At 57.1% G+C, this 12,604-nt stretch overlaps 1 protein-coding gene across 1 annotated transcript in view; it reads right to left on the bottom strand.

Annotated features, from left to right (window-relative positions):
• The window catches only part of HIVEP3 (human immunodeficiency virus type I enhancer binding protein 3), a 127,587-nt gene that overhangs the window by 39,166 nt on the left and 75,817 nt on the right, over positions 1–12,604 (bottom strand). The window contains 1 exon segment of the mRNA XM_021096938.1: positions 9,219–9,364. Coding sequence (XP_020952597.1) covers positions 9,219–9,364 — 146 coding nt within the window.

Here is a 12,604-nt window from a genome sequence, read left to right as displayed (position 1 = left end):
CAAGGATGGAGGGACCCGAGGGGAACAGAAACAAAGTGAAAAGAAACCGAAAAAGCCTCCCGCGAACAGCCTCCAAGAAGTAAGATTCTGCAATCAATCCAATAAAAATAGGACAGTACTGAAAGGACTACTGGCGGGGGGGAGTGTTGTTGATAATTACAATGTGATCACAGAAAAAGTGAGCTCCCGGAGGACAAAATGGAGAGAAGCACCCAGAAGGCTGAGCAAAGATACGAAGAGATGGGCATTCGGCGACAGAGACGAGGTGTGAAAATTAGAGAAACTGCCCGGGGGGCGGGGGTCCAATGCTGAACAACAGGAGGTCCAAAAAGAGACACAGAAGACAGGAAATCATCGCAGAAATAATCCGAGAAAATTTCCCAGAGCAGAGGTCCTGACGCGCCGGACTGAAAGAGCCGCCACACACCCAGACCCGCCCCCGTGAAACGGCTCAGCTCTCAGGACGAGGAGACCCTCGGGCAGTCGCGGAGAACGGAGCGAGACTCAGAGGGATCTGGAACTCTCGAGAGCCACCTGGACGCTCGGGGACAAGGGGGCCATGCTTCCAAAACGCCGAAGGTCACGGGGAGCATCGGAAGCTCACCTCTCACGAGCCCTCTCTCAAGAGGACCAGGCTGAAGGATGGTCTCCGTGGAAACGAGGAAGCAAACGCAGAAGGGAGATGGAAGGTTCTAGGAGGAGGAGATCCAGCTCAGGAGGCAAGGGGACCTGCACGGTGAGGGTGATGGGAGCCCCTGGAGCGGCCGCTGGGTACCAGGCAGGCAGAGCAGCCTGTGCGTCCTGCAGCCACCTGGCGCTTCAGGGAGGGACCGCGTCTGCAAGACGGGTTTACAGAGGACCCCCTGCAGCAGAAGGCCTTCAGGGGAGAAGTGGCGAGGTGGGAATTTGGGGGTTGAATTAGCAATAAATATACAGAAAACTAATGAAGGTAGACACACACGTTTTTTATCCTCAGAGAAAATAGAAAAGTCATATAGGAAAGCAAACGTAACCACGATTCATCATATAACTCAGCTGGCACAACTCTCGGGGAGTTCCAGTTGTGGCTCAGCAGGTTACGAACCTGCCTAGTAACCGTGAGGATGCGGGTTCAATCCCCGGCCTCACTCCGTGGGTTAAGGATCCGGCGTTGCCGTGAGCTGTGGTGTGGGTCGCAGACGCAGTTCAGATCCTGCGTTGCTACGGCTGTGGTGTAGGCCGGCAGCTGCAGCTCTGATGGGACCCCTCATCTGGGAACCTCCATATGTCGCACGTTTGGCCCTAAAAAAAAAAAAAAAAAAAAAAAAAAAGCACAACTCGCACGAGAGGAGGGGGACAAGGAGGCCCGTGTGGCCTGGGGAAAGGCTCCTGCGTCACTAGCTGTACTAAAACCGGAAGCCTGGCAAGAGCGGCCCAGACACGTGAGAGGTGAGCCGAGAGCATCAGCTAACGGAGGTGAACGTTACTGCTTCTGGGGGGGGGGGGGGGGCGCGCGGGGCAGAATGCGTGCGGGAACGAAGGGCACCGCTGTCTCCACAACAAAATTTGGAGAACTATGTGGCTCGTTCACCCCTCCGCGTGGGCAGCTGTGATTACATTAACCCCTGAAAGAGAGAGAGGGTGTGCCACGGCTCCCAGGAGGCTGCTTTGCCCACAGGAGAGAAGGGGAGAAGCAGCTTCCTCCTGGGCGCCCGGCCCGAGTGCCCAGGACAGGAAGGCGGCCGGACTCAGGCAGCTGCGCTCTGGGCCCAGGGGCTGCCTGCTCCTCACCGTGGCCCCTGCTGTGGGAGGTCGGGGGCATTGCCCTCCCTCCTTCCCCCTCAGGCTGGGCCCCACGCTGCCTCAGACCCTTGCCAGGGACCAGAGGCAGTGCTTGCCTGACCAGTGGGCTGCGCTGTACACGCTCATAGGATGCATTTGGGTCCCCCCAGTCGTCCGCAGGGCTCTGAGGACTCTGACCCCTGCACACCCGGACACTCCGCCCCGGGATCAATAGAAATCTGGTCTTTTCCAGTTGCCTTTTCATGTTATCTTTTTTTTTTTTTTTTTTTTTTTTTAGATTAAACTGTTGGTGCTTGGGTTTCCTAGTGACATAATTAGCTTTCTCTGATGCCTGAGCGAGGGCTCCGTGGGAAGTCCTTGGCGCACTCAGGGGAAAGACGCTAGGCCAGCAGGCTGAGTCGACCAAACCAGACCAGTTAACGTCGGAGACATTTACGTGGAAGACCATCGTTACAAAGGAATAGCTTGTCCAAGAATCTCCGTGGTTTCCTAGGAACAGACATTTCCTGCTTTTGTTTTCAAAAGGGCCATTCACGAATCCGTGGTTGGGAATGTGGGCATCTAGGCATGTGGAGAGGAGGTCTGGCTGGGGGCCGAGAGACCCCTCCCCGCGGCCCACTCCAGACCATGGGCTCTGCCTGCAGTGCCCTCACATGCCCCCGCCGCTCTAGGCGGAGCCCGCTTCTGTGTGCTCAGCCCCGCCCCGCACAGCTCCCCTAGGCCTCTGGCCCTGCGCTCTGCCCCCAGCACCCCCCAGCATCCCCGTCTGCCCCCAGCAGCACGAGCACAGGGAACACCTCTGGGTGTGAACACCCGCCTGCTCAGCCTCGAGCTCCTCCACGGCCCACCCCTCAGCCCCCGTTTTGTTTTCTTCTTCCCTCCATGGCCAGGCTCTCGGGACAGGTTTACATGTGCTGCCTCCACGTCTTGCTTTTCTACTCATTCCTGCAGGACTCTCTCTCCCCAGACGGCTCCCACCAAGGTCACCCGTGACCCCCAAGCGGCCACATCCCATGGACACCTGTCTGGCCTCCAGGTGCTGGGCCTCTAAGTAGCCCACAGCACAGCAGACCTTGAACCCCCTCTGCCCTTGGCTTCCAGGGCGTCTCATCCTGCTGGGTCTCCTCTACTGCTCTTGCTTTTCATTCTCGGACGCTTGCAGCTTCATCTCTACCTGCCCTCTGACTGCTGGTGTTTCCCGGGCTCAGTCTTGGATATTTTATCAAAGCAGGCCCTGGCCTGGGAGCTGGCAGCTCAGAAGCCAGCCCTTTGTGGACTCACGTTTCATTTTTACCCGTAACACTGGCAGGGCAGTGCAGCAAGCCAACGACCTTGGCTTCCAGCCCCAGCTGCATGTCCCACAGCCAAGCACCTGACTGTACCTTTCCCAAACTGAGCCCCACTCCGGTGGGTAGGCTGGTCCTGGCCCGTGGAGTTCAGCCCTCCCTCAGCATCCTTGCTCCTTCCTGAGACCCAGAGCCTCCACCCCCCTTACAGATTCTAAGAGCACCCTTCATTTAATGAGGGTCTCCAGCACTGCCTACCTGCCAGGCACCATTTCCAGCACTGGGGATACAGCAACGAACAAAGCACAATTTCTGTCTCTCACTGGGCATCTGTGCCAGGGGAGGAGACTGCATGGGGGAAAATAAAACAGGGCAGGGAAGGGGGATACGGAACGCTGGAGGAGGGTACACAGGGGAGGGCCATCTGGGAAGCTCGACTGCAGGAAGTGATGGGGCTGTGGGACCCTGGAAAAGTGTTTCAGGCAGAGGGCACAGCAAGTGCAAAGGCCCTGAGGCAGAAGCATGTCTGATAAAGAGCCCCCTGACCGGAGCTCTGGAAGCAGGGGGCAAGGGGTGGGCAGAGGTTGGGGGGGGACCTGGGACAGCACACGTAGGCCGCTTGAGGGCCAGGGGGGGCCTGGGACAGCACACGCAGGCCGCTTGAGGGCCGTCGAGGGTGCAGTGTGGCAGCAACAGGGTCTGCGATGTTGAATAGGATCCCTCTGGTTGCTAGGGTAAAAATACGCTGCAGGGGATTGGAGCAGGACATGGTGCTCCAGGTGAAATACGGCAGTGGTTTGACCCAGGAGGTGAGCAAAACGGGCAGAGTCTGGATACCGCTCCACGGGCTGAGTCGACAGGGTCAGCAGAGGTGCCGTCTGGGGGCTGAATATGTGCAAAAATGAATGAGCGATTTTGCCTCCTTCTTTCAAAAGTGATCTTTGTCCCTTGGGCCATTCAGCAAAAGACTTCCAACAAGACATTCAGCACATGGGTGGCGACGTACAGAGATTCTCTGCCTGTGTCACGCCTTTCACAGCCCCGACACCACCGACCCTTCAGCAGCCTACATTTCTTTGGTTCCAGTTTGGATGCTTAGAGTGATTTACCCAAGGAGTTAATTCTTTACACCCATCCGAGAAGTTCCAACTTACCATCATTTCTTTAATTCATAATTTAATCAATGTGTTTCCCAATAAATATGCAGAGGTAAGAAATATTCCCCAAGACCTGACGCAGCAGTATCCTTAGTCTAGAGTCCACAGAAGGATGGAACGAGACAGAGTAGAAATCTGGAAATTTAGGGCAGCAAATAGGCTACTCTTCTAGGTTTCAAAGTCCAAGAAGAAATGGGTTTGCGAAAAAAAAGAAAGAAAGAAAAAGCTTATGGTGACCAAAGGGGACAGGTGGAGGGGCGAAGGGATGGACCGGGGTGTGGGCCTGGCATGTACCCACTGGGGTACGCGGAATGACGGTCTAGTGTGGACCTGCTGTAGCGCACAGAGAAGGCTACACAGTATTCCGTGACGGTGTATGTGTGACAAGGATCTGAAAGAGAATGGATGCGCGTCCGTGTGCGACTGAATCCCTTTGTTGTCCAGCAGAAATTATCGTGACATCCTAAGTCAACCGCACGGCAGTAAAACTTCTAAAAATGAAAAACGCGACTCGCAAACAAACTTTAAATTTTTTAAAAATTCAAACTGTTCTCTCCAAGGTACTAGCTCATAAATACACAGACCTGCACACACTTTAAAAAATAGAGGTACGCCAGAAACAACACGTGTTGGCTACATTGCATAAACTCTGGCACCAATAAAAATAAATTCAGTTATGAAAGTGAAAACAGATGAGCTAGAAAAGCACGCCAAAATATAACTCCTTCCAGTGGAGCAATACCGAATTCAACCTTTTAAATAATTTCTCCCCCAGCTCTCCTTGCAACAGTTGCACTTGAGCTAGGACGAGACAGGCATGGTACCGTCAAGGAACCAGGTACTTTGCAGGTGTCAAAACAACGTTCCATGACAAAGAAGCTCTTCTAAAAGAACCAAGGCCAACGCAGAGGCGCTGGGTAAGCAAGCCGACCCCTCCCTGACGGGCACTCCTGCTCGCGGAGGCTGCCTGGAAGACGCAGGCTGCGTGGAGGGGTGGACGTAACGGGAAACTCAGGGAGGGGGCTGTGTGCTGGAAACCAATGCAGTGAATAGGAACCGATGCTCCGTGTGCACAAAACATGGCCCTAGGACCCAAGAGGTGACCCAGGGGAGAAGAAATGGATCTCGGCACGAGTGTCACTCCAGAAGTAACAGAGAACCAAGGAGCATGGAGGGACCCGAGAGCACGGTCAGAGGGCGGGTGGAGCACCGCCCTTTGGAGGCGGCTAGGATCTGGCAACAGGCGGGGCCCAGCAGGCGTAGGAGGTAAAGCACAATGCGGGTGGTTGAGACCGTGGGGCCAGGAAGATCTTGCTCAGTTTCAACTGGATCCTGCAGGTGAGGCAGCAGCAGAAGGCTCCGGAGCAGAGGTGGGACACAGGCAGAACCGTGATCAAAGACACTCGATGGCACCACCTTGGGGGGAGGCAGAGCCGTGCGTGGGGAGTGAAGAGAGGCCACCCCTGAGCCATGGGCCGCTTGGTGTGGACACCAGAATTGGGGGACGGATTGGGGGGCAGGGCCGGGGGAGATGAAGGTGTCCGCGATGACACTGACGTTTGAGTGTGAGGGGCTGGTGCACCATCTGGGCTCTGGATGTGGCAGGAGACGTTGCGGGTGGCCACTGGAGGGCTTGGTTGGCACGTGCTGAGTTTGAGGTGTCCTAGCCTTCCAGGCAAAGGTGCCAGGGGGCATCAGAAGCAATGGTCTCTAGTTCGGGAGTGAGATGCAGAGTGATGAGGTTCGAAGCCAAGGAGACGGACGGTATCCGCCCGGGGGACCACTCACAGCCAGGAGAAACCCGTCTGACCGACCGGGTGCCTGAGTCGCTGTTACGCCCAGACTGCCAACCGACCCACCTTTCCTCTCCTCCTGTCCTGGTCTCACACACCCTCCAGGCCTAGCCCCCTCCCTCCAGGAAGCCCTCTGTGCTTCCTCCGGCCCCAGGGGTCCCTGCCCACTGTGAGCATCTCGACGCTGGCGGTCTACACCTCAGCACCAGGTCTTATGCTGCCCGAACCAGTCTCCGGAAGCAGAACCACCGTTGAGCCCCTTGGCTCTGGATAGCTCCTGGCACAGAGCACCCAGGAGGCACTGAACAAACAGCTCCTCCTGGATGGATTGAGTAATTGATCAACCGCTGGGCTGGAGGCCAAGAAGGAGAGTGAGGAGATCAGTGGTGAGCAGACTCAGGAATGTCGGGTGTATGCGGCATCTACCGTTGCTGTCCGGGCTGCCGGCGCCAGGCCTGGACTCTGATCTAGACGAGCAACATGGATACACTCAGAACACCGCTGAGGAAAAAGGAGTTACAGGTGTAGGGGAACCCGCTGGAGGTGTCCTGCCGTCTCCCAAAGAGCCCTGGGCCTCCCGGGCCCCCCCGTGCTTCCCCGCGCTCAGGGAGCCGGCTGAGGCCGTGTGGATTTCTCTGGCTGATGACATGGGAGCAGAAGCTTCTGGAAGGAGGCTGGAAGAGCCGGCGCACAAGTCACCATTGTCCTCTCTGTCCCTCTTGGCCTAGGTTGGCCCAAATCTCTGAATGGCTCCGAGGAACAGAACCCACCCCAGGGCAGACCCTCGTCACACAGGCACTGGAGTGAACTAGAAATGCTTTCTGCATTAAAAAAAAAAGAAAAAAAGAAAGAAAGGAAGAAATGGGACTAAGGCAAAAATCCTGGCGACCTCAGGTGGGTATGCCTGAAAGATCTAGTTCATATTTTTGGGTGGGGGCACCCTTGGCATCTGGGGTGGACAAGGGGTTCTGCGGTTAGTTATAGAATGCTCACACCCCCAGCCTTGTCCATGAAGTGCCAACGGAATCCCGGGTCTGTGACAAGCCAAACTCTCACGTGCACACGTGCACACACTCCTGGGGGTGCTCTCAGCCCCGAGAGAACCAGGAAGGCCGGGGGTCACCAGAAGCGAGGATGGGAGGGGCAGCGGGGACCTGGACGGGACAGCAGGGCTGGAGGAGGAGAGGAGCCGAGACCGCGGTGCTACCCAACCTGCTCCCCCATCAGGGCTTCCGTTCGATGCGGCACATAGAGAGCGCGGCCGATACTCTTCAGCCGACAGAAACGAGCGAGGACATTGGGGGGTGAAAAGAGTTGGAGCTCGCAGAGCAAAAGTGGTCCAGTGTCCATCTGTCAGAGCCGTGCGCCCGCACAGGGAACCGCACAGGATGCTCTGGCCATCCACGAAGTGTGTGCTCCTCCTCTCGCAGGCGGGAAGCAGAGCCAGAAAAGTGAGGGGACTGCCCACAGGGGACAGGGAAGCAGGAGAGCTGCTGCGGGGCAGGGGTGCCGGGCCTCGGAAGAGAGGGAGATTCTGGACAGAGCAGGTGGGGCTGAGTGGCGACCTGGATGGGACGACGGAGGTGGCGGGGGGTAGGGACCCCGGCCCAGGCTACAGGAAGCGGAAGAAGGGGACACAAGGGCGGCCTTCACCTTTCAGCCAAATGCAGACCATGTGGCAGGAACTCTGGCAGGCGGCTGCAGCTGTGAACTAACCAGGATGGGAGAGGCTCCCTTCTGGGGCTCAGGCTCCCCGGGGCGGGGCGGGGAGGACCAGGGCCGCAGGGAACCACCCCAGGGATCCACGTCTCCAGTCTGGGGGCCGTTGCCTCTCAGGGCAGAAGCAAACCCCGTCGTTTGCAGCAGTTAACCCTCAGCCGCCCCCTGCGGTCCCACAGACGGACCTCGAAGCTAGGAGGCAGAGAGCAAGTTGCTGTGACCCATGCACCCATCCTGGGACAAAGTCTGAGGGCGCCTTTGGAGGACCCGATGATGTGCAAGCACAGAGACACACGGGGGCGCTCTAACCAAGTAGCAGAAGAAGAAACCTGCCCATCCTCAGATGGAAAGAGGGTTAGAATATAGAAAAATCTCTGGTCTACCGTTTCTCAAAGGTTGCTGCAACTCTGGGCAGGATATTTGGCTCTGAGGGGAACATGCCTCTGCCACTCAGCATGTTTGCCGTTCCTGACCCCTCCCTGTGACTGTGCCTTGACCCCACCCCCCAGTTCTGAGAGCCCCTGCCAGTCAGTGCCACCAAAGGATGCCCACGGGTGGCCTTGGCAAGCTTCGCAGTGTCTGCTCTCCCCACCCCACGGAGGAATCCGGCACCTCCCACTTTGACCTTGTGAGTTAGGCACCTGCAGGAGCGGGAGGCTTGTAGGTCCCCGTGACATTCGGTGCGGCCGGGGCTCACGGGGTCGGCGCTCCCTGGGAGGCAGGCTGTCCCTCGGGACTGGGCGGGCCGAGGGTTGCACTGACCACACTGGAGACACAGACACGGGACCCTGAGACAGACACCACGGGACCTGCTTACAGACACCCAGGCCCCAGGGAGCACACACGTGGTCACACAGAACACAGCTCACACGGCACTTCCACAAAGCAGGTCTGAAGCCGGGCAGCCTGCCGGAGCCCAGACGGCCCCACCATGGTGAGTTCTGAGATGCCTCGACGGTTGGGTTTCCCAAGCCAAAGCACCAAAGGCCAAAAGCCAGGGTTTTCTTCTAAAGATGCACCAACCAATGAGTCCCGGACCCCGGCCAGTCAGAACAGAGACACGTGTAAACAGCTAGTGCACACAGTGTGCTGTCGGCCCTGCAAACAGCCCCCTCGGCAGAGCCCGAGCCCCTGGGGGACACCAGGCCTGCCGCGGCGGCTGCTCAGGCAGGACAGAGGTGACTTTTCGGGGATCCACTATCAACCGTGATGCGGGGTCTAGGAACCCAGCCAGCATCTGAAGAAAGAGAGGCTGGAAAAAGGCCCAGGAAGCTCCCGTGCCCTGCACACACCCAGTGCTCCCGCCCCCAACAAAGAGCATCACCTGGAGGCACGGCCAGAAGCCCAGGAGTCCTGTGGGCACCGCCCGGCTCCCTGAGACGCAGGGCGCCTCTGAACGCGGGCGGCGCCGCCCCCAGCCCTCGGGCGGGCGCGCTCCTACTCCAGGGGAGCAGACACTGCCAACCATGTGGGGTTCTTACCCTCCTTCGAAGATCTTGACCCTGGCCGGCTCCCCTCTCTTGGAGGCAGGAGCGTCCTCCTCGGGCTTCCCTCGGGCCTCCTCTTCCTGCTCCGCTCGAGCTGGCTCCTTCTGGCCTTCCGGAGAAACCAGCGAAGGGAGGTGAACCTGGGCCGCCGCCGGGAGGACAAGATCGAGGCTGGTTAACGAGGGGTCATGGAGGGATGCCGTCCAAGGCACCGCAGGCCCACGCTGCACCGTGGCTCCCTCCGTCCCCACCATCCCTGGTGACGAGGTGCTGCCTGGCCTGCTTTACAGAGGAAACGGATCCCCGGGGAGGTAAAGCCCCTAATTTCAGGTCTCGAGGTCCGTGGGTGTCGGAATGGGGCCGCTGGCCAGGTCCTGCTCAGGAGAGGACTGGTCCTTCCCCCGAGAGCTGCGTTTGCTCTTGTTTCCACACCCGTCTGGGGGCTTCTGGGGACAGGTCCTCACCGTGGCTGTTCTGTCACCTCAGCCTCTGAGAGGCTGCGTGAGGCGTGTGGTCACACACGTGGGCAGCCACTGGCCTGATCTGTATACAACCTCTTCATAGGTCGGAAAGCCAAGGGCGTGAAGCGCATGGCTGGGGGCGGAGCGCAGGTCTCCGGCCGAGGCCCCCACCAACAGCAGCCCCCAGAGCGGCACGCATGCATGCAGGCTGGGGGACCCACCGATGGGCATGCGCCTGGGGCAGGGGCGTGCAGCTCAGGGAGCCCTTCTTCCGGAGCTGCAGGCCTCAGCGGGGAGAGCTGGCCGGAGCGGAAGCTGCTCCCTAGATCCTCTGATGGAGGCAAGGGGCGCCCTTGAACAGGGAGCCACTGGGCTGGGCTGGGCTGGGGCCAGCAATGAGTCTCATCCTGCTTCACGCTGGTCAGTGGCACTGTTTCCAGCCGGCAGGAGCCCCTGCGTCATCTGGCGCTGGGACCATGTAAGGACCGCAGGCCCCACGCTGGCCAGCGTACCCGCCCCTCTAAGGATGGGCCGGCTGAACAGAAAGGCGGCTGGCGAGGAGTCTGGGAATCTGATTTCTGGCACCACACGGGCCAGCGCGTGCTGAGCCATTCTCGGGTGGCTTCTTTCACTCCTTCCCCAGCTGGGCCTCAGAGGCCGAGGGATGAGACCACCTCGAAGCCCAGGGGCAAACGTCTACGACTCAGCGACTGCCAAACACTCTCCAGAACTGGGATGGGGAGTGGGAGCCAAAGGAGGGTAGGGGCCGCTGCTCTGCAGAAGGCAGCCGACTTGATGCCACGGAAACCTGTGGCTTCCCAGAGCCTGCTGTTTTCACTTCCATCTCAGCCTGCCATCTGGCCATCCACGGAGTGACCAGGGGGCCTCCTCCAGGCTGATGAAGGCCTCGTCTCACAGCCAGTGTGAGGTCTAAGCCAAGCAAGAGGAAGCTGGCTGCGGGGGCAGGAGCCACTCCATCAGGAAACATTGCTACAGCTGAGCAGGGGACCAGGGATCCACGTTAGCTTTTGAGGATAATAACGTGAATAGCCAGCGATCATGATTATCGAGGACCAGTGTGTCAAAAGCACCGTTCTGAACACACTTTGCATATTTTAATTACTTGAATTATCTCTATAGTCCTCTGAGCTAAGTGTTATCTCTAGTCTATGAGGAAACCTAGGTACAGAGAGGTTAGTAACTTGCCCAAGGTCACACAGCTAAAAAGAGAGGTGGTGGAACTCAAATTTGGGCAACTGGGCATCAGAGTCCTTGTTCTTAACGTCCTTGTGATAATGCGTGCAGTCGGCAGCATGATCCCCAAGGCGAAAAAAGGAAGGAGAAGCCCCCCGAGAATGGAATGTGGCTGCGAAGTGAACTCCTGTATAACCTTGGGTTTCTCTAGGGCTTCACCATGGAACAAAATACATGTGACCAAACTCAAACCTGACTGGGTGGCCTAGGTCTGCACGAAGCTGGTTAGGAAGGGTTTTTAAATGCTGACACAGCCCAAGGGGCCTTTTCAGGGCTACTAACAAAGAATGGAAGCTATGGGATGAGAAATGTCAGCTCAGCGGAAGAGAGAACTATCTTAAAGCCCTGTCCAAAGATGGCTTGGCTTGTGCTGAGAGGTGGTGAGCTCCCCCACTGCTGGAGATATGCAAGCAGAGACCAGAGGCGTAACTGCAGAAAGAGCGTAACTGTGGGAAGGCATCAAGCAGCGGGCCGGGCAGTTACACGAACCCATCAGACGGGTGCGTCTCTGGTAGGAAACACGCCAGTGAATCAAATGGCAAATTCCAGGAAAAGTTGATTCAGTTCAGCTCATTTCAGGAAAGCACCATTTTAAACAAACAATTGCTAAACTCAATTTAAGCTAAATTGACTCTTCCTTTTTCTTTTTTTTAGGGCCGCACCCATGGCACATGGAGGTTCCCAGGCTAGGGGTTGAATCGGAGCTGCAGCCGCCGGCCTACACCATAGACACAGCAACACAGGATCCAAGCCTCATCTGCAACCTGCACCACAGCTCACGGCAACGCCAGATCGTTAACCCACTGAACAAGGGCAGGGATCGAACCCGCAACCTCATGGTTCCTAGTCGGATTCGCTAACCACTGCGCCACGACGGGAACTCCACTCTTCCTCTTTCTTAAACAGCCTTTTTAGTGTTTAGTTATTCAAAGAGAGAGGCATTCCAGATCATCCAAGCAGACTTGGAGTGAGATCTAGTTCCGAATGCAGGCTATTCACGGTATGTGGGGCCTTGTGCGAGTTACCAACTTCTTGGTGCTTTGGTCTCTTTATCCATAAAATGGCGACACAGTACCCTGCCAAGGTGGCTGTGAGGCTAAAAGTAACCCTGAGCACAGTACTTGGCACATAGTAGGTGCCCAAGAAATTCTAGCTACGAATATAATTATAGCAGCATCTTGGGAGCAGCCGCGGCCAGTAAGAGACACCGGAGAGAAAACCAATCACGATGCTTACGGCAAAAGGGGTATCTCAGAGCTCCTCCGTGGCTCGCTGGGGTTGGCGGCCTCTTGGGAGGCCAGGATGCAGGTTCGATCCCCAACCCGACACGGTGAGTTAAGGATCCAGTGTTGCCTCAGCTGGGAGTAGGTCGCAACTGTGGCTCAGATCTGATCCCTGGCCTGGGAACCCCGTATGCCTCGGGATGGCCAAAAAAGAAAAAAAAGAAGTGGAAATCTCCTGTAAGGATATCTGTAGACTGACAAAGATATTTAGAGGATAAACTTGGCAAACAGTTTGATGAAGAATATCCAGCTGAGCGAAGGACAAATTCAATGTACAACATTCACTCAATAAAAGAGGAGGATATAAATATAGGGAAGTTATAGAACTCAGTTTTATTCATTTATCTATAATGGAATTTAGGGGATTTATTTGGCCAAAGGA

Source organism: Sus scrofa, chromosome 6 (assembly GCF_000003025.6).
Source record: "Sus scrofa isolate TJ Tabasco breed Duroc chromosome 6, Sscrofa11.1, whole genome shotgun sequence".
NCBI classification, from domain to species: Eukaryota; Metazoa; Chordata; class Mammalia; order Artiodactyla; family Suidae; genus Sus; species Sus scrofa.
This window is presented reverse-complemented; position numbering and strand designations above follow the sequence as displayed.